Source organism: Gopherus evgoodei, chromosome 3 (assembly GCF_007399415.2).
Source record: "Gopherus evgoodei ecotype Sinaloan lineage chromosome 3, rGopEvg1_v1.p, whole genome shotgun sequence".
Classification (NCBI taxonomy): Eukaryota; Metazoa; Chordata; order Testudines; family Testudinidae; genus Gopherus; species Gopherus evgoodei.
Genome location: NC_044324.1, coordinates 136,932,370 through 136,954,754, shown reverse-complemented (window position 1 = coordinate 136,954,754; position 22,385 = coordinate 136,932,370). Strand labels below are relative to the sequence as shown.

Here is a 22,385-nt window from a genome sequence, read left to right as displayed (position 1 = left end):
TTCACTGAAGTGAAACAAGTTACCTTGGGGCCAAAGGTGGTCCAAAGTTTTTAACAGGTTGCCAAGGATATCCAATATTGGACCAGATTATGCTGGTAACACTCATGCAACTTTAATGCAATTGTGTACTTGTCATTAAGAACAGAATTTTGCCCTTATCTTATGAGAGGCCTTATCACCAGGGGAATTATCCTTTAAATGCTTATTCATATTTGTAGTCTTTAATCGCCATTGGGCATTACTGGATATACTCATGTGAATAAAGGTTTGCAGGATTTGACACTCAAATATTTAAACCCAGTCTCAGAAGTGAAAACTGACCAGTTGAAAGGCAACAATAAGGAATTATGCAGCTAAATGATTTGTGAGTTCTTCTGCAAATATTGTGAAGCTAGCAGACCATTATAGCTATAATTATATACTGAGTAGCAATGAACCAGCAGCTTTTCTGCTCAAGTTAATCGTTTTATGGTAAGTATGAGTGAGGGTGCGCAAACCACTGTGTTGTGCTGGCAAAGTTATGATTTGTGGGGGTGCAGTGTTGTACTGGCTGGGGTATTTTTTTTTTCTTTGCAGGAGGTAAATGCTGGGTCTGTGCTGTGTGAGGACTATGTGTGTTTGGGGTTATCATGTGAGCTGGTTGTGTTATGTAGGCAGTTGTGTTGATTTGTGTCTAGGGATGGGCTGTGCTGGAAGAATTGTATTGATTTATTCCAGTGCCAGTAAGGCCAAATAATCCATCATCAATACAGTCTCCTCATACAACCAATGAAACTGATGCCTGCAAATTAGCCACAGAGTAAAGATGGTGCTTAGTTGATTTACCTGTGATATCACAATGGTTTAGGACTCTTGGCATGGCATAGATAGATACGTGCTTTACTATAGCTGTACACCATCCCAGGTGTAATCTGTAACGTCAGAAAGGCTGAGAATTTAGAAATTGGACAATAACAGACCATGAAATTCAGTGATGGTTCAATCTGATGATATTCTGAACTAAAAGAGCTCTCAACCATGCTTACAGCTGTTTGCCTCACTTTTTACACTCACTCAACAGACATTGTAGGCTTCAGAGGGACACACACTGAGTAATGTTCCTGGAATCTTATCATATAGAATATATTCAAAAGTGTGTGACTGGGCAACAAAACAGCACATGAAATTCAATGTTGATAAATGAGAAGTAATGCACATTAGAAAATACAATCCCAACTATGCATACAAAATTATGGGGTCCAAATTAGCTGTTACTATTCAATAAAGAAATCTTGGGGGGTCAATGTGGATAATTCTCAGAAAATATCTGCTTAATATACAGCAGCAGTCATAAAATCTCACAGGATGTTAGGAACCATTAAGAAAGGTTAATAAGACTGAAAATATCATAATGACACTATATAAATACATAGTATGCCCACACCCTGCATACTACATGCAGTTCTGGTCACCCCATCTCAAAAAAGATATATTAGAATTGGAAAAAGTACAGAAAAGGGCAACAGTGAGTAGGACTATGGCACAGTTTCCATTTGAGAAGAGATTAAAAAGACAGACTGTTAATTTTAGAAAAGAGAGGGTAAAGGGGTGTATGATAAGAAGTCTATAGATCATGAATGGTGTGGAGAAAGTGACTAAGGAGATGTTGTTTACTCTTTCACATAACACAAGAACCAGGGGTCACAATAGGTGCTGGAACTAGGGATGCTGCTGCAACCCCTGGCTTGAAGTGGTTTCCATCATGTACAGGATTTACAGTTTGGTTCAATGGCTCTCAGCACCCCCTCTATAAAAATTGTTCTAGCACCTAGGGTGACCAGATAGCATTTTTACAGAAATCCCTCCCTATGGACTGATTGGTGGGGACAGAGCCAGCTGTTGCAGATCACTGAATGCTGTTAGCAAGAAATTATGCAAACTAACACACTGGCAGGGCACCTGGCACTGCAAGGCTGCCCCAGAGCTAGGGATCCCCAAGCTGCCCCCAGCCTGCGGCTCCTGAGGACCATAGGCATTTGAGCAACCCTCCCGTTTTCCAACTAGCTGCAGTTTCTGCCACATAAGGAAACCATCTGTGCTCCTGCTCAGGAATTGCTGCCGCCTGGTCCATGAGGTTGCAGATCGGGAGGGCAGAGAGAGGGCAGCGGCGACAGCAAAGGTTACTGGGCATGCTCAATTCATGTGCGCATGCTCAGTGCAGCCAAAGTGGGGAATCTGGAGCAGAATCTGTTTCTGTCGTTACACCGGCCGGCCGTGGGAGCACCAGAGCGGCAGGGGACAACAAGCTTGGCGACTGCTGTGCTGACAGGAATGAGAAAATGGGTGGAGCCAAGGCCAGCAGGGGGCGTGGGCACTAGGAAGGCTGAGGAGGCGGGAGCCGGAGTTGCGTATGCGAAGGGGGCGTGGCGAGGAGAGAAGCGGGGGGAGAGGGCGGGGCTAGTCTCAGGGTGGGGCGGAGTTAGGGAAGAGGGTGGAGATAAAGGGAGGAACCAGGGGGAGGGGCGGGACCTTCCCCCCGGAGGGGGCGGGGCTCGGCTCGGCTCGGCTCGGCTCCCGGCCGGACTCTAAGGGTTGGGTTAAAGTCCGGGCAGCGGCACCTCTCTTTCCGTTTGTGGTCTCGTGACTTCCGCTGGGGTTTTAGCGGGGGGCGGGGGTGGTGTGGGGCGCTTGAGGGGGGAGGGGACAGCGCGGGGCGGGCGGGACGAGAGGCCTGAGGCGGTGGCGAGATGGAGAAGCTGCGCCGGGTGCTGAGCGGGCACGAGGACGAGGAGCAGGGGCTGACCGCGCAGGTACCTCCCAGGGGTCCCGCCGGGTGCCTGAGCGCTGCCCCGGGCCGGGAAGGGACTCGTGTCCCGGGGCGATAATCGGGTTCTCCGCTGTAGCAGTGACACCTGTTGGTGTCTGTGTCGCTTGTTCCGATGGGGTTGGTAGTTAGGGATCAGCCGCCTCCCGGCGCCGTCTCTGGTGAGCGGCCTGTGGAACTCCCCGCCACAGGACAGCGCCTGGAAGCCGGGCGGGCTGGCTAGTGGGTCACCCCTCCGTGACACCGGAGCTGCCCTGCCCAGCAGACAGGGCCCACCCTGGCCAGGACCCCATGGTTCAGAACCCGAGCAGGAAATCCCATTGGGAAAGTGGGTCGGTCACTCAGTTTTATTAGTTTGTATCCTGAAGCGTGAAGGTTTAGAGTCCCCTAGGGCTTGTCCGGAAGGGGAAACAGACCGGGCTAGCTCTTCCGGAATAGGCCACTGGGTGTACGCTTCTCTGGAGTAAAAATCACTTTATTCTGGAGTAATTAGTGCATGCCCCACAATAGCTGTTCCAGGCGATTTGCTTGTGTGGCCAAGTCCTTGGGGTTTTTAATCCTACTGAAAAAAAGTGTGGATTTTCTAGCTACACATATAAATGTCTAATTCTTGTTTGACCTCTGCAAAGCTGTGAAACTCTAACGATATGTTGTGTAAATCAAGATGTGTTTATTCATTTAAATTGGCTGTCTTTCAGGCTCTGTGTGTGTGTTTCCTTCATTGTACAACCAAATGAGGGTAAAGAGGAGCACCCAATTTATATTCTCTGTAATGTTATTTTATGCATGTCTCTTATTTTTCCTCTTACTCATTTTCTTTGTAAACTAGTCTCATTCTTTTAATTCTTTGTACAACAATTTCCCCTTCAATTATTTTCATCATCAATCTGAATCCCTTTTGTTTTTTCTATTTCTCTACTGGGTGTGTTATCTGAGCTGCATCACATTATTTGAGTTGAAGGCATACCACAAATTTATATTTTTGTCATTCTAACTTCAGTATCTTGTGTGCTGTTAATTTTGTTGACTGTCCTAGCATACTGAGCAGAGGTTTTCATGGTACTGGTCACAATGATACCCTGGTTTCTTTCCTGTTAATCTAGTATTCAGCTAATTTAGAACTCAGCAACGTGTATGAGTAGTTGAGATTATTCCTTTCAATGTGCATTACGTTGCGTTAGACAGCACTGAATTTCATGTTTTATTCTCTTGCCCATTCACCTATCTTTGTTAGATTGCTCTTAAATTTCTCACATAGGATTTAAAAAATATTTCTGTCCTTTATGATTCCATGTTTAAACCAAGCACAAATTACTGGGGACTTTTCAGGAATTTCCCCTAGGAAGAGGTTCTTCTGTAAATTGTCCACTATAGGGTTGTCTTCCTGGGAAGCAATTGGTATTTGCCACTGTCTGAAGTGGGATAGTGGACTGCATGAACCATTGGTCTGAAATGGTGGTTTTGTTTGCTCTTTTAAAAAAAAAAAAAGGGAAAAGAAAGAAAACACCTTAAATTCCTTGGAGGGGGGAGCATATACATCTGAGACTGTAAGTACAAGAGACTTCATCTGACATCCTGTGGCGACTTTTATGTGGCTTGGAAATATTGTATAGATACTCATGTAATTCTACCCTATGGGACAATGTAGCATTCATTATAGGGGGTGATCATAAGATGAGTGTCTGAGCATTTAATTAATTATGTCATAATTGTTGACATATCTCTCCACAGAGTCAATCCGGGAGCTAGAAATGCATCACTCCTAAATATCTGACACTAAACTACAGTATGAGTGACTTGACTGTATTTTATTAGTGTAGTTTATAATATCACTTTCTTACATTTGTAATAAAGCTTTAAACTAGCCTTGCAAAATTCTACTTGCCCAGTTTCATGAGATAAATTACATTTTTTTAATGGGAGATTTAAATGTAGTTTTCTTGTTAACATGGTAGAAGTAGGTGAGGGCTTGTCTACACTGGCACTTTACAGCACTGCAAATTTCTCGCTCGGGTGTGAAAAAACATCCCCTGACCGCAGCAAGTTTCAGTGTTGTAAAACGTCAGTATAGACAGTGCGCTAGTGCTGAGAGCTACACCCCTTGTGGAGGTGCGAGTTTTTTTTAGAGCATGCTCTCCCAGTGCTGTGCCATGACTACACGAGCCATGGTAAAACGCTGCTGGTGTAGACTAGCCTTCAATCCCCTAGGGCCACCCCTCCCCCACACTTGCATCTGGCTGGTACAGCCATCAGCCAGTATATATTGGAATAGTCCTATCTGAAAAGATACTGTTTATGTCTACATTTTGAGATTGCATTCCTGGCAACTATATCAAGACAGGAGCATTGATGTTTTGGCCATGGATGGTTATATAGTGCTTGTACTTGGAGTATTGCACCCTGTAGTGTATGTGCATTTGAATGTGTTGTCATACCAAACCTTTGGTCTTGTTTGCAGTGGCCTTTTTCTTAATTTATGTTGTTACACTGGTTTGGTGGGAGCATTAGCATAGATAGGTTGCAGACACTTTTATCACTCTGTTCTTCTAGGCCTGTTTGAGCAGGTTAGGTGAGGTGGTGTAAACAGTGGTGATTTGTTACCACCATCAGTGAAGATGCACTAGTGTGGCCTCCTTTGAGAACTTGGATTCTTTTAAACAGGCCCACAAGAGAAGTATTGCTAGTGTAGATACCGTTCACTTTTTGCTTCAGAAAGCATGCATTTGCAAAGCTATTCTCATCTTAGCATTATACTATCATGTTGTGGTTATGGTTGGCCCAAGATTCGGGATCTGCAACAAAACTTGTATACTTTGTGCATGCTATATTTAAACCAGCTGAAGCTTATTCTGTTCAGACATACCTTTGGTGATTCCTGTATCAGGTATTATTAGATAGCTTTTAAAATTGTAGTATGGATTCACAAGATGTTAACAAACCATAAGTTGTTGCATCCCTTCATAGTGTAGAAAGGGCCTTAGCCTGACAGGCATATTCAGAAAGACTTCCTTTAAAAACAATAAGATTAAGTGTGTTTTCTAGGCTATACACAGTCTGTGTAGTTGATTCAAATCTATTCTCATGTTCTAGGCTATGCCTTCTCAAACGTTAGAGGTCAATGTGGAAATAAAAATCGAATCAGTAAAGCAAAAACACCAAAGCATTTAGATCTTTGGGTTCCATTTACCAAAGTGTTAAACATCACAACAACTGACACTGACTGTTCTTAAAAAGTTTCCTTGTTTTATATCCCGCTACAAAAAGGCATTAAATGGTAGCATGCCTAATACTGTTTGAAATATAGGGATATGGGAGAAAAATAAGAGACCTGCATTAATGTAATTGAAATATGTTATACTAGGTAATCTTTTTGAGGTAGCATATGACTGACAAATATTTAGTTGAAAACAACTGGTTTCTCTTAAGGATAGCTGGTAGTTATGCAATAGATGTATGGCTTGTTAATTTTATGTATGTCTCATCTGTCCTATTAACTCTCAATTTGGCAAGTAGGGCTATTTTCAGTTGAATAATAAATCTGATGAAGAAATTGAGAGAATTCTCTTTATCAAACAAAAGATCAACCCAGACTTTCTAAACACTCAAAACACTAAATTACACTGTCCTGCTGCAATATTTTGGAGGTACCAGGGTTGCATTTATTTAGTACTAACTGCTTGATTTTTCAAAATAAAATGAAAAACGTGTAGAAAAATATATTGCTACTTACTGGTGTATTTAGGATAGCACTATGTCAGCACACCATTCAGAATACTTGTTTTACTTTCATTTTGACACTAACACAAAGTAGTATGGGGGAAGGGTAGGGCGGAGAAAGAATAAGTTGAAATAGTTATTTATATTTGTCTTTACTGAGAGAGGAAACTGAATATTATACAGGGAGGCTTTTAAAAAAAAACTCGAGTGCATTTAAAAGTTTGTTCATATGATCTTTAAGCAATAGTTTATGGTTTACCCAGTTTTATGATCAAGTGAACATTAACTCCCAGGAACAAAAACTCCATGAGTTTCCAGTACCCTTTTCCTTTTCCTTATTGAATGTAGTATTTGGCTCCCTTTATTCTGCATTTTAATATTCTTTTTAATAGTGGAGAAGTAAACAAGACTTCTAAAAACTTTTCAATCCTACTCTAATATGGTGTTAAAAGCACAGGTGAAAAAACTTACTGAAGAAAGATTAGCATGCTTCTTTATAAGCCTTACAGCAGTAACAGTGATGTAAAAGGTCCATTTTAACAGTGAGAAAGGAATAAATGCTCTGTGTGCACTACATGGCTGAGTTAGTATTGCAGCAGAGACCTTGCACTTTGAATTTCATGAGTTTCTAATGTGTAAATTTGATATTAAAGTTGCATTCTCTCTTTAAGGTAGAGAAGTTTGGGGTCTACTGGATTCTGGCCCCCTTTCTGACAGAGTATTTACTGTGTTTTCTAAAGCAGCTGGAATGCCTTTCTTCAGGTTTCCAAAATTAAATCAGCCACCTTTGTTCTGAAACGTACTTTGGGCTAAAGCTTCCCAGACATATCTGCAAACTATCAGCTTCGCCGAAAACATAATTTAGTGAATGGAAATAGTGAAATAATGACACGTTTCTACCAAATCTTATGAAAAATCCTTTTAAAGTTAGATCTTGCAGAGTGCTGAGCACTTTCAGAGAGCTAAGGTTGCTCAATATCTTGTAGGAATCGGGACTTTTGTGTACATACTGTTATCTTTGCTCTTCAGAAAATATTTAGTTATTGTAGCTAACTATCAGTATCTTCCTTCAAATGCTCTTCTCAGAATCACCAGAAAATGTATATACCCATTCAGATATCTCCTGTAGTTCCTTTACTCTGTTTTACTAACCTCTGCTCATCGTTAATTTTGGAGCCTGTTTGAAATACATCTAATTCAGACTTAAATGTACTTAGCCCTTTTGAGAAGTGTGTTGAAAAATAGGTAGATGTTATTCAGGGCACTGAGAGGACACACCCTTTAAAAAATAACTTAAAAATTTTCATTACATTTACAATAGCCTGAACTTGTCCTAATGTTTTTAATTAGTGCATTAATTACCTAGCATGGTTATTTTTGTTTTAATTTACATAGTGACTTCTGTAATAACATATCTTGTTTTGGTTGTTGATATTAACAAGGATGTTAGCAGAGCTCTAGGAATAGTTCAGTTGCTTCTGCTGACCCAGTAGAGGAGTATGCAACATTTATTGGTTCTTCACAATTAAACGAATCCCCAAACAATACCTATTTTCATATAAACTCTTAAATTGTAACTATCCATTTAGAACTGGATGATTTTTCTCAAATATAAACTCATATTTTGAAGATTGAAACATTGAGAATCATTTCCTAGTCCTTTTTTAAACAGTCCCTCCTGTTCCTAAAAATCTCTGCCCTAAAACATCAGACCAGTTTTGTCAAGGAAATAGATAAATAAAAATTTAGAGGCTATTAATTTCTTTTTTCATTAAAGACACAGCACCTTCAGTAAAATTAAGTTAAAACTTCCTCTTAAACTAAACTTAAACTTCCTGAAGAAAATGGGAACTATACAGGTTTGTCACATCTTACACGCATTTAACATGCACAATTTCAGCTTTACATGGTCAGCAACAAAAAAAAGAGAAAAAAATAACAATTTTAATACTGTAACTGTATTGCGTGTAATTCCACCCGCCATTCAACTCCGCATAAGATGAGACTTGCCTGTATAGTTAAAACTAAGGTGTCAAAAGAAGTCATGAAATGTATCTCATCTTTAAAAAATTGAGTTATAGAACAATGTGACTAATTTTAAATAAGTAATTTTATTGCTAAGTATAAATATTCAATTTCATCTAGTGTGAAATACATAAGAGATCTCACTGTCACAAACAGATATATTGTATTAAATTTTTTGCTTTTTGTACTGGAATTCAACAGGTCAGGTTTAAATAACTGCCAAACCACTTGCTTTGCTGGATAGTCCCTATTCTAAAGGGGGAAAATATTCCTTTTTGAACCAGTCTGCTCAGTTCCTGGCTGTCTCAACTTAGTAAGGGTAGATGTGGTATTTTACCTTTCCCAGCACCTCCCAATATACATACCATTTGGGATATTTATTACTGACATACATGTGTGTTTATTAAAGTTAGTTTGTTCTAATGAACTTCTCAGATCAGGATGTGGCTTCCTGGCAAAAGGTAGGCTGCTGATCCCTAGCCTGTAATATTATTAATGTTTTGTTAACCCTGAAGCTTTAAAAAGTATGTTACCTAGTGGGGATTGGGATGTTCCCAGAGGCCCCTTTATTTGGGCAGTTTTTGATCAGAGCAATGTTTTGTGCTAAATGTAACATTTAATGAAGAAAGGACATGCATTTGGTAGGGACAGCATGTTCCATCAAAGGTTTAACTAAGTTATCATTAAAAGTGATAGTTTAAGTGGAAGAGTTTTTTCAAATCCACTATTTAAATATTACAACCCCTAATTTGGTGACATTACCCTGTGTTATATTGCCTTGATGAGCTTTAAAAACAGATGGCATACATTATGCATACTGTAGAATCTTTTCAGTTTTTTAAGATATCTGTGTAATGCTGAAGCGGGAAAGGAACTGTTCTAACTGTGGGGCTGCTAGGGCTCCTGCACAATAATAATTTGTGGGGATTACAAATAGGAGAATTACAGTACTTCTGTGTGGTTCTGGTCACCACGGTCTAGGAAGGCTTTTATTAAGGATGTTATTAAATGCTAAATGGCATTTAAATATTAAGGCTCTTCAGAAACATATTCCCTCTTTTGGATCCATATGCTTTTATTCTTTCCTTCCCTTTTCATTCTTCAGTGTTGCTTATGGCCATGAACAGTGTAGTTGTAGCCCTGTTGGTCCCAGGATGTTCAGGAGATAAGGTGGGTAAGGTAATAGCTTTTATTGGACCAACTTCTGTTGGTGACAGAAGCAGTCTTTTGACAAACCTTGTCTCTTTCTCCAACAAAAGTTGGGCCAATAAAAGCTCTTACCTCCCCCGCCTTGTCTCTCTTATGGCTGTGAAAGCAGTTTAATTAAAAGCCCTTATATTTTCACTGAGTTTTTGAAAAATACTCTTTGGGCTGGCATTTTTCATGCTTGCTCTGAACACTTACTTTATTTTTTTTTAAAGCTTTGAAGGAATCTGTTTAACACTAGCCCATATACCAACTGATCAGCTGTTTATACAAATGCAAAGAAAACATTTGTAGTTTAATCTAAAAAGTCTTTTTTTTTTTTAAACTTCAAATCCAGGGCTGAATTCTGATTGACAGTTGAAGTCTTTCCTACATTGGAAGAAATCACTTTTAGAAATAAGGACATTATAGAAGTGACTGAAAGCAGCATGCTGCACCCATGGTATGGGGCTGACTTTCAGCTAGATGTTTAACGCTGCCCTGGAGCATAGTGGTATAGAGAGAAATGTGGTAGTGTAGGGTACCATGCAGTCAGCATGCTTTGAGGAGAATGTGTATGCATGAATCATAAATATCAAGCCCTAAATCTCTAGAGTCTTTCCACATAAGAATACATGGAGTTCTAAGATCTCAATTACTAAGTACTTAATTTGAGATATTGAATTGAAACTTAATTTAACAAGTCTCAGCTGTAGTATACTTCCTATGCTTCTGAACATTCTTGTTATTAGTGACAACCTTGTCAAAGTGTGAAATGCACAGCTTTGTATAAATTGCAGTGATTTAGTCAAAAGGTATAATTTACTGAAAGATATTTGGAAGCAGCAAGACAAGGCAAATGAAATCAGATAGCTTAGCTTGGTAACGTAAGAACTAATGTACCAGTTCAGTGACTCGTTAAATCATAGGACTGGAAGGGACCTCGAGAGGTCACCTAGTCCAGTTGCCTGCACTCCTGGCAGGATTTGGTATTATCTAGCCTATCCCTGACAGGTGTTTGTCTAACCTGCTCTTAAAAATCTCCAGTGATGGAGATTCCCCAACCTCCCTAGGCAATTTATTCCAGTGCTTAACCACTCTGACAGTTGGGAAGTTTTTCCTAATGTCCAACATAAACCTCCTTTGCTACAAGTCCATTGCTTCTTGTCCTATCCTCAGAGGTAAAGAAAAATATTTTTTCTCCCTCTTCCTTGTAACAACCTTTTACGTACTTGAAAACTGTTATGTCCTGCCCCCTCCTCCCCCGCCCCGTCTTCTTTTCCAAACTAAACAAACCCAGTTTTTTCAATCTTCCCACATAGGTCATGTTTTCTAGACCTTTATTTTTTGTCGCTCCTCTCTGGGTTCTTTCCAATTTGTCCGCTTCCTTCCTAAAATGTGATGCCCAGAACTGGACACAATACTCCCGTTGAGGCCTAATCAGTGTGTAGTAGAGCAGAAGAATTACTTCTCGTGTCTTGTTTACAACACTCCTGCCTAATGCATCCCAGAAGGATGTTTGCTTTTTTTGCAACAGCGTTACACTGTTGACTCACATTTATTTTGTAGTCTACTATGATCCCCAGATCCCTTTCCACAGTACTCCTTCCTAGGCAGTCACTTCCCATTTTGTATGTGCGCAACTGATTGTTCCTTCCTAAGTGGAGTGCACCTCTACCCTGATATAATGCTGTCCTCTGGAGCCAAAAAACCTTACCACATTGTAGGTGAAACAGTATTAAATTGAACTGGTTTTGATCTGCTGGAGTGCGCAGTCCCTCCATCCCCTCCCAGAGCACTGCTTTACTGCATTATATCCAAATTTGTATTCTATCAGGTTGCATGTTATTGTGGTAGAGGGGTACTTTGCATTTGTCCTTATTAAATTTCATCCTATTTACTTCAGACCATTTCTCCAGTTTGTCCAGATCATTTTGAATTTTAATGCTATCCTCTAAAGCACTTGCAACCCCTCCCAGCTTGGTATTGTCTGCAAACTCTATAAGTGTACTCTCTATGCCATTATTGAAATCATTGATGAAGATATTGAACAGAACTGGACCCAGAACTGATCTCTATGGGACCCCACTCATGTTCTTCCAGCATGACTGTGAACCGCTGATAACTACTCTCTGGGAATGTTTTTTCAACCAGTTTTGCACTCCCCTGATAGTAGCTCCATCTAGGTTGCGTTTCCCTAGTTTGTTTATGAGAAGATCTTGCAAGACAGTATAAAAAGCTTTACTAAACTCAAGATATACCAGGTCTACCCGCTTATCCACAAGGCTTTTATCCTGTCAAAGAAATCTAGTATCCTGTTTTGGACAGTGACTAATACAAACAGCTTCAGAAGAAGGTGCAAGAAATCCTGTAGTAGACAATTTTGGAATAAATTGCCCATAAGAGAAACTTTCCCCAACTCTTCTGAGTGACTCACTTATGGAAGAACCGTAAGTAAACAATTTGGAAAGTGAAATAGATCTTTTTATGATCAGACAGGCAACATTGCAGATCAGCATTCACTTGATCTGTTGGGGGCCCATAGCAAGCTTTGCTGCCATTCAGCAGTGACATCATAAGGTGTTTTCTTTCAGTGGGAGATCCTATGTTAGACTATTACAAAACAATTAATTATGTTTCAGAAAGCCTGTCGTCCTGATTTCAGTTTTTCACTTTTCACGCCCTTCTGATGTCTGAGTGGACAGTTCCTCTCCTTGACATGTCCTTATCAGAGTCTTTTGTTTCATTGTGCTTCCTGTCAGTGGGGTGAATTAAACTTTAATTACACAAAGTGTGGAGGTGGTGGTGGTGATTTGCTTGTTCCTTTTTCATCATGACATTTTGGGCCCCTGGGAAGCGAAGCGGTAAAGGGCAGTACAGCTAAAGATGTTTAGGAGGATGTATGCTGTACAAATTCCCTTCCTTCCTATGCTACAGTTCTGATGATCTCTTTCCAGACATGGAGTATGCACTGCTATCTTTACCTGGGCCTCCACTAAGCAAAGGCTACTAATAGTGCAAGTATTGTAGTGTGTGTGGCATAATGCTATAATCAGGAGTCCAGGATGAAATAATCAGTCTTGCTTTTGTGTTAAACCACAATCATTATAGTCTTTAATTGTACCATAAGTGTCTTATTTTGCGGTTTCTGTGTCTGTCATATCCACCTGTTTGACATGAAGGACAAATTAGATTGTAAATATTTTGACTGGGACGACTCCTCTTTTGTGTTCAGTACCTAGCATGATGAAGAGCCTAAGGCCAGCAAGCGGGGAGCCTAACCTCTGCACTGCTTCTGAGCTATGCTGCTGGAGAAGGTGTGAAATTCTGTTCACAACACCCAGAACTGTAAGCCACTGTGTTAGCTCCCTGCCAAGTTGTCAGGGAGCTGACCCAAAACCTGTCTGCCATACCAGCAAGCTCTTCAAGAGTCTGACAAACTAAACCTTGGTAACAATGAAACCCAGTGAATGCCAGTTACTGAGGGCAGGTCCAGACTACAGCTTTAAATCGATTTAAACAGCTTTAAATCGATTTAAAGCTGTAACCGTCCACACTACAGAGTGCATAAAATAGATTTTAAGGGTCCCTAAAATCGATTTTGGAACTCCATCTAAACGAGAGGAGTAAACCCAAAATCGATTTCTTAAAATCGATTTTATGATAGTGTGGACGGCCATCGAAGTTAATGGCCTCCGGGACGTATCCCACAGTGCTCTAGTGGCCGCTCTACATAGGTAAAGGTACTCTACTGCTGGCCAGGTAAACAGGAAAAGCCCCGGGAACTTTGAAATTCCATTTCCTGCTTGCACAGCGTGGAGCTCTCAGCAGCAGAGAGAAGAATGCAGTCTCCTGAAAATAGGAAAAGAGCTCCAGCATGGAGCACACAGGAGTTACAGGATCTGATAGCTGTATGGGGCGAAGAGTCGGTGCTTTCAGAACTGCGCTGGAGCAGACGAAATGAGAAAACCTTTGAAAAAATTTCTAATGCCATGCGGGAGAGGGGACATACCAGGGACTCGTTACAGTGCCGAGTGAAAGTGAAAGAGCTCAGACAGGCGTATCAGAAGACCAAAGCAGCAAAGGGCAGGTCAGGCTCTGCCCCCAAAACATGCCGGTTCTACGGCGAGCTTAACGCAATATTGGGGAACAGCGCAACGACGAACCCCCCCTTGTCTGTGGATTCAGAGGTGGGCGTCGTGATTCCTGCCACTACGGAAGATTTAATTGATGGCGATGATCAGTATGATGAGGACCAAGAGGAGTAGGCTCCAGCAGAGAGCACAGAGCATTTTATCCCCCCAAACAGCCAGGATCTTTTCCTCACCCTTACTGAGGTTCCCTGCCAGCCATCTCAAGGCAGTACTCCAGAAAATGAAGCTGAGGGACCGTCCTCTGGTGAGTGTAATTTCTTTTAATAAAAGTTTTGGTTTAATGTAAGCCTTTTTTACTGGGTGATTCAAATCACTACCTGTACTATGAGTCACTGACCAAGTAGATTAAAAACCTTTCCTAAAACAGTGACCCATGAGGTGGTTTTTAGAAACGTCTCCATTGTAACAGGGCGGATTCATCCTGCTTGTTCGGGGAACGCGAGAGCTAACCGGGAAAGGAGACCAGCTTCGCCGCGGTTTGCTCTCGCGTTCCCCGAACCATCCAGCAAACCGCAGGGAAGGAGACCTGCTTGTTCGGGGAACGCGAGAGCAAACCGGGGAAGGAGACCAGCTTGATTACCAGTACAATCTACTACAGGGATTACTAGCCATTATTAACTTACCATTTTCTCGGGACATGGTCTGTGCGCTCCCCTGACCTGCGTCTGAGCAGAAATCTTTGTCCTCACCCACAAGCAATAAGTATTAAAGGAATCCTAAGGCGACCTTGTGGTAAAGTAAAATGTTCAAGGTTCGATAACAGGCAGAGGTCAGTGAGGAGAAAGACGGTATGCATTGTTGTGTGAAATGTGTCTCTTATGATTCTTTTATCACTCTTTCCAATCCCCACCCCCCCCACACACAGCTGCACATTTCTCCAGCCTCCCTCTTGCTTCTCCTCTACGTGGGGGGGGTATCATAAGAAGACTGAGGAAAAGGAGGACGCGTGAGGACATGTTCACCGAAATTATGGCAGTAACCCGTACAGAGAGAGCTCAGCAGGGGGACTGGAAACAATTGGTCGCAAAGTACAGGGAGGCTGCCAGTCAACGCGAAGACAGGAGGGACGCCAAAAATGATGTCAGGTGGCAGGAAGATCAGCGCTGGCGAGCAGCAACTGTGGATCTTCTTCGTGATCAGACTGACATCTTCCGCGATATGCTGCAAGAGCTCCGTGGTTTCAGAATGCCCCTACAGCCCGTGTATAACCTCCCTCAGTACTCACCCTGTCCCACACCTTCCAGAACCAGGCGTGTAAGAACGCGTGGGGGAAGGCTCTCTGCACCAGCCCCCTCCACCGCTGCGGACACTCCAACCAGAAGGCTTTCATTAAATTGAAAAGGCCTTTGTGTCCTGTTTTTTCCCTCCTCTAATGATCCAAACTTCTCCCATGGCACCTTTGCCTCTTTTTACTCTCAGGTCATGCTATTAAGGCAGTGTGACTGTAGCTTGGTAATGAAGTAAAGCAAGCAGCTTTGGAAAGCTGCACGGAAGCTAGTTATCAGCATCAGGATTTGACAATTGGGGATATGGGTAATAAAGGGAAAACAAAGAAAGCAGCCATACCGTACCCTGGTCCATGAGAATTCCTGTTCTGTCTTCTCTGATGCACTTTCTTCTTTCCAACCTCCCTTGCCCTTCCTCCAAACCTCCCTCGCTCCATCCCCCATAGAACGCTGAGTTATGAAATTTCATGCACAGTATTGTAACAACAAGCATGATGCTTGATTGATGAAAGGGTCTGATTTTAAATAAAGAGCACAATTCTTTTAACAAATAATAGCGACTTTATTTTTCAATAAAAAAGCAGTTAAGGAAGGTTGCAGGTACAGTGCCTAGCAGCAGACGGAAGCAGCTAATGGTGGAGGTAGGTAATAATTGGGAAATATAGAATTATATGTTTTCCAATGGACAGCTCTCGCAAGTAACCTAAGCACACAATTGAGTAATGCTGCAGGGAAAGTATCTTGCAGCAGCAACACCGCATAGACGGGGAGGGCAGCAATCAATTGAAAGGAAAATCAGCATTCAAACTGTACCCTGGCCCATGAGGAAGCTACTTTTCAGTGCTTCTCTGATGCGCACAGCATCCTGGTGTGATCTTCTAATTGCCCTGGTGTCTGGCTGCGCATAATCAGCGACCAGGTGGTTTACCTCAGTCTCCCACCCCGCTATAAAGGCCTCCCCCTTGCTCTCACAGAGATTGTGGAGCACACAGCAAGCAGCAATGACAAAGGGGATATTGGTTTGGCTAAGATCTGAACGAGTAAGAAGCGTTCGCCATCTCGCCTTCAGCCTGCCAAATGCACATTCTACCACCATTCTGCACTTGCTCAGCCTGTAATTAAACAACTCCTGAGCATTGTCAAGGCTGCCTGTGTATGGCTTCATTAGCCAGGGCATCAAGGGGTAGGCTGGGTCCCCAAGGATAACTATAGGCATTTGGACATCTCCAACTGTTATTCTCTGGTCAGGGAAGTAGGTCCCTTGCTGCAGCCGTTTAAACAGTGTAGTGCTCCTGAAGACACGTGCGTCGTGAACCCTTCCTGGCCATCCCACGTGGATGTTGGTGAAACGTCCCTTGTGATCCACCAGGGCTTGCAGAACCATCGAAAAGTACCCCTTGCGGTTTATGTACTGGGCACCCTGGTGTTCCGGTGCCAAAATAGGGATATGGGTTCCATCTATGGCCCCCCCACAGTTAGGGAATCCCATTGCAGCAAAGCCATCCACAATGGCCTGCACGTTTCCCAGAGTCACAACCTTTCGAAGCAGCAGCTTAATGATTGCTTTGGATACTTCCAGCACAGCAGCCCCCACAGTAGATTTGCCCACTCCAAATTGATTCCCGACTGACCGGTAGCTGTCTGGCGTTGCAAGCTTCCATATGGCTATTGCCACTCGCTTTTCCACTGTGAGGGCTGGTCTCATCCTGGTATTATGCCGCTTCAGGACAGGAGAAAGCGAGTCACAGAGTTCAAAGAAAGTGCTCTTACGCATGTGAAAGTTCCGCAGCCACTGCGATTCGTCCCACACCTGCAGGACTATGCGGTCCCACCAGTCAGTGCTTGTTTCCCGTGCCCAAAAGCGGCGCGGAACGGGTAGAACCTCACCCATAACTGTCAGGAGCTCCAACGTGCAGGGGCCCGGGGTGTCAGAAAAATCGTTCTCCAGTTCGTCATCGCTGTCATCCCCGCATTCAAGCATTCTCTCTTGCATTTCTGCATCATGGGTCAGCAGTGATAGAACGACAATGCGTGAAGTATTTACAGTATTCGCGATAAAGGACAAGAGCAGACCTGGATCCATGCTTGCTGCAAAATGGCGTTTCCCTCACTGCAGCCAGTAAAAACAGCGCGAACTGACTGTGTGCCATTTACAGGAAGGGGCGGGGAGGCTGTACCCAGAACCACCCAGGACGGGGACTTTGATCCCATCATGCACTGGGGTAGTAACCCATAATTCCAAAGGCCAGGGACCCGTGCAGGAACTGTGGGATAGGTACCCAGAGTGCAACGCTCAGGGAAAAGATGGACGCCAGGGAACATGGACGCTCAACATCGATGTAAGTAGCCCTAGTGTGGACGCGCAAAATCGATTTTATAAAGCCTGCTTTATAAAATCGATTTTAATGACATCGATTTTACCCTGTAGTGTGGACGTGGGCTGAGTTCCCCAGAGATGTCTCTTTGCAGTATCCAGTCCCTCTCACTGAGACACGCTCAGAAATTGTTTGCTGCCTCCAGTGAGACAGTGTACACACCAGTGTGTTAAGTTAGTTGAAGGCACACTTCACTTTAATACACAGCACTGAGATGGTTTTGTTAAAAATCAAGAATAAGTTTTTATTAACAAAGAACAGAGGTTTAAGTGGTACTAAGTGAGAGAGAAAGAAACACGTGATTACAAACAAAACAAGTCACGCTTTCTAGTGACTAAAATTTAATTTTAGCCAGTTAGTCTTTGCCTATGCAGTTTTTTTTTACTCATATCAGGTTACTAGCATCTTGAGCCCTCTAACTTCCATGGACTCAGTGTGCTGTCCCCGAAGTGATGGATAACTAAAATCCCTTTTTGCTGTCTGTCTCCCAAGAGCTTTTTGCCTTTCTCTCAAGAGCCAGGAAGGATTCCTGGCACACAGACTCTGTCCACTAGGGTACTCCTGAGTTGCTGCTAGTTAGCTTGATTGCTTGGTTTACCTTTTATGTAAATATACTTTCATTGTCCTCTGCCTGTAATCAAGCCAGTCAGACGGGGTAATCCACTTTCATTTGTTTAGGGAAGGTTGGGTTTATGTTTGGGAGGCAGTGCATATTTTAAGAACATATTTCCAGCACACATGTATGTATGGGTTTTGCACAAGTTCTATATCATGGTGATCTTTCTGGATCAGTGTGTCACCAGTTTACATAGGATACTTTACATGACATCTTTTAGATAGATATTATGACAACAGTGTTTTGGGGATAGTGGCTGTCAGGCCTAACATGAGTTACAATATGGTGGGCCCTCTGCCAGTTGGCATTGAGGGTCTCCCAGGGACAAAGAAGGTGACTGCCATATGCAGTTCCTAAGCCTACTAGAGCTGCTTGTCTCCTGGTGGCTAGAGAAATCTGCTGTTTGCACACTTAGTGACTTGCCAGAAGGGTAAGTTGTGCAGCCATTTGCTCAGCTGCATTATTCACTAGTCTCTACTGAGAAGATTCAAATAGTACTCTGTTAAGTGTTTATAAAGTGTGGATATGCTAGGTGGGAAAGGAGAATAAAGGAAGAAGCTAATAAGACATCTGGACTGCATGCTGTTACAAATGTTGAAATAATTTGGTCCAGGTTTATTTCATGCAGAGTGGGAGGTATAAAAAGTGGCCATAAATAAAACTCTTTTCTGACTTTTGATTCCTATTATTCTGCTCTGATCTGAACATGGCTGCATATGCTGGGTCGCTTTGGTCTTTGCCCAAGCTTCCCCCTCTGTATGCAGCTACTTATTGTTGGGCAAAAAGATTCTTTTCCCCAAGAATCAGGCAAGCACAGACAATACTGAAGCAGGTTTATTCATGGTACCAGGAAGACTGACAAGCAGCTTCAAAAATACAGTGCCGTAGTGGCCAGTTATATACATTCTCTTATCAATTCGTTTGTATTTATTTGTATGTACAGAGACAGACATTGTTACAAGTCAAGAGAACCCTGAACAAAGATAAAAATAAAAACAGTATGTACATGTAGAGGCCTCCTATTGCATCAAGCATCTATGGCTATCTTGTGGGGGAAAGGGGTGGGGTGGGAGGAGGTAGGGATGAGTGCTCACAGATATCCGATGGTCTGTGAAGGGAGGGTTTTTCCTGCTCCAAGAGCTGAGTTACTGGGTGGGCATTGACCATATAAGCTTATCAGTTGTTTACAGTTGTCTGTGTCCTTACTACAGAAGCATTCCTACTTGTTCTGCAGGTTTTGCTTTAACTGTTAGCTAAATTTTAATTGTTGCCTGACATCGTCAACCCTAAGTATCCAAAAATCATGAGTCAAGTCCTAAGAAATCATTAAATTGTCTTAAATCACGAGGCTTTATATTTGGAGTGGTGGAGAAGGGCTTTATTTGCCTTCTGGTTTCCAAGCATTTAGGCTATTTTGTTCATGTTTTCAGGATATTCTCTGCAACCAGGAGGGCTAAGAACTTAATTTAGTTAAAAATTAGTACTGAGATTCTCATGTAATCAGTTGCTCCAAGGAGATTAGACTTAAAAGAACCACCAAATATTGTGAAACTTGAAATAAAATTGTGAGAGTTGGCAACACTATGCCTGATAGGCTTGAAGAAACAACTGCCCTCTCCCACCGATTCCTTGTGGCAGACTGAAAATAGTGGCTTTCCAAAAGAAGCTGTCTGGTATCTTTAATGTGGTGATAGCACTTAACTTCATTTCTGAGCTGCAATGGAAAGGATTTGCCATGTTTATGTGCACTTGTGGTTATTTGCATGAATTAATGTACCTGAACATGAGATTCAAATATGTATCTTCAGCTATTTGAATGAATGTGCAGAAAATGCTTTCCATTTGATTCTTTGTTCAGGAATATAATCACTACATATTCTTTGATTTTTGAGACATATAGTTACTCTTATCTTCTTCCTTTATGCCTACATAAGGATAAAGAGTTTAATCTAGTAAGGTAAGCAACATATTCTGTCATTTGGGAAGGCGGATCTTAATTGTTGAAAACAGGAGAAAAGAACTCTGATACTTTGTATTCATCACTGCATTAAATCTGTAAGCAAATGTCAAACATTAAGTACCTGTATTCATCTGTTTTATTTTTTAAATTACCTATTTTGACATTTTAATTAAACAGACTTGGTATCTTTTATGTTTTTCAAATTCAGTGTCTTTGAGAAGTCTGAGTGGTGTTTTTTTTTTTTAAATGGTCTCCTTTTTAACTGCAGTAGTATATAGGTAAATCCACCTCATGTTAAATCATTTGAAATCCTAGCTGTGATCAAATGATAGATTTAAACCACATTTGTAGTGTATGTAATACTTACCAAAGAATAAAGTCACTGAAGAAAACTATCTCAATAACAGTTTTAATGGTTTGAGCACTTTCTATAATTTGTTTCATTAATATAGTTGTTTTTGCCAAAAATACTTTAATTAGTGTTATAATTTGGTTTAGCTTTATACCTAAAAAAAAATAAAAAAATTTCAAGCATTCACACTAACCTGACTGTGCAAAAATAACAGGTAGGTTTTAAAATAGATTCTTAAAAAAAAAATAAGCTCGATCAATAGTGGCATGAAGAGAAACAATATTCTGTCTCCCCCATCCTTGAATCTAAACCTGTGTAAAGAAAACATGCTGTATTTTAAGGTAATAAGGATTCAAAAAGATGTGCAACTAAATTTACAGATTTACAATCTGCTGAACGTTGTTCTTGAAGAATCTAGCCAGGAAATGGGTCAGCCACATATAGAACGTGAAATCAGTCAAGTCAAATCACTATAAAGTATTATCATGTCGGTTTGAAAGTAGGTAGAAAACTGAAAGCGAGGACATAAAATGAGAGTCAAAGTTTGAAGGTATGATTTAGCATATGTTAAATCAACTCCTTTATAAATTGGAGCTAGGATTTAGTTTGTAGACTGTTGGACAATGGTGCAGTTGAGTATAAATCTAATCTCGCTGACTTTGCCCATGGCAAATTATCCTATATTGTGCTTTGTGGTTGCCAGACTTGAAGCACTAATGGAAATTGGGGTTACTGCTTGTGATGTGGCTCTCTCTGATTAGTTAATGTGTAGAATTCTCCAATCATAATGAAGAGCTGGACTTGCTATTCTGCAACATGTGGTGCTTTGAAGTCATCTTTCCTGTTACTAGAGTGAATTTGAGGTTCATCCCTAACTGGTCTCTTGATACATTTTATTTGCAAAGTCTGTAACTAAGACCACTTAAATTACTTATTGCATACAGGTCTGCAACCTTTCAGAAGCAGTGTGCTGAGTCTTCATTTATTCACTCTAATTTAAGGTTTCGCTTGCCAGTAATACATTTTAATGTTTTTAGAAGATCTCTCTTTCTATAAATCTATAATATATAACTAAACTATTGTTGTATGTAAAGTAAATAAGGTTTTTAAAATGTTTAAGAAGCTTCCTTTAAAATTAAATTTAAAATGCAGAGCCCCCCAGACTGGTGGCCAGGACCCAGGCAGTGTGAGTGCCACTGAATCAGCTGATGTGCCGTGTTTGGCACACGTGCCATAGGTTGCCTACCTCTGCAGTAGTGTGTTAACCATCCCTTTAAAACAAGGGAATTGTTTTTAGGGGATGGTTATAGGAAGATATGCAATTGGGTAAGAAATCTGGTATACAGAAAACACCTGAAGTTACACAGGTTAATGGCATTTGTTTTAATTTTGGGAGTGGTTTCTCAGCAAACAAACTGGACTGTCAAATTTTGTTATACCTCTTCACTCACTCAAATATCTTCTCAATTTTCTGTTTGGCACACGTTCCATTTTGCTGTTCTGTTTCTGTAGCAGCAAAATGTGACTGCTTCCTTTGTTTGATAACGAATGGTAGCTTTGTCAAAAAGGGATGTACAAAGCTGTATGTTTAGAATGTTCACTAGCAAACTTGTATATGATCATTCATTCTTTCTCTTCCATATAGTATAAAGAAACAAATTAGTTGACAGCTGCTAAACACATGTTGCTCACTAGAGTGAACTTGTGCAGAAAATAGTCTCACTAGTTTGGCATGACATGATTTAATTGTATCTGTTGGGTGATGGATAGGTCTGCTTATCTGTGGGGGCAACATTTTATTATTGAATGCCATGGTATGCATATAATTTTAAAGTGGACTAAAGTAACCTGTTTAATCAAATTGCTAATACCATCTTTAAATTGGAACAAATTAAACATGAAATTTCTTAGGCAAGCAAGGTAAAATGTAAATACTTGTTGCAGGTTGAGAAATCAAGACAATTGTACTTAT

The 22,385-nt window shown here is 41.3% G+C and overlaps 1 protein-coding gene across 3 annotated transcripts in view; it reads left to right on the top strand.

The window, feature by feature from the left end:
• Nucleotides 1-2,539: 2,539 nt before the first annotated feature.
• SFT2D1 (SFT2 domain containing 1) overlaps nt 2,540-22,385 on the top strand; it is a 43,915-nt gene continuing 24,069 nt past the window's right edge. For 2 of the 3 annotated variants that reach the window (XM_030556731.1, XM_030556730.1), the window contains exon 1: nt 2,540-2,789. In XM_030556731.1, the coding sequence (XP_030412591.1) occupies nt 2,727-2,789 (63 nt within the window). In that variant the 5' untranslated portion in view covers nt 2,540-2,726. The remainder of the gene's footprint in view (nt 2,790-22,385) is intronic. The other variant, XM_030556728.1, reaches the window with a different exon arrangement.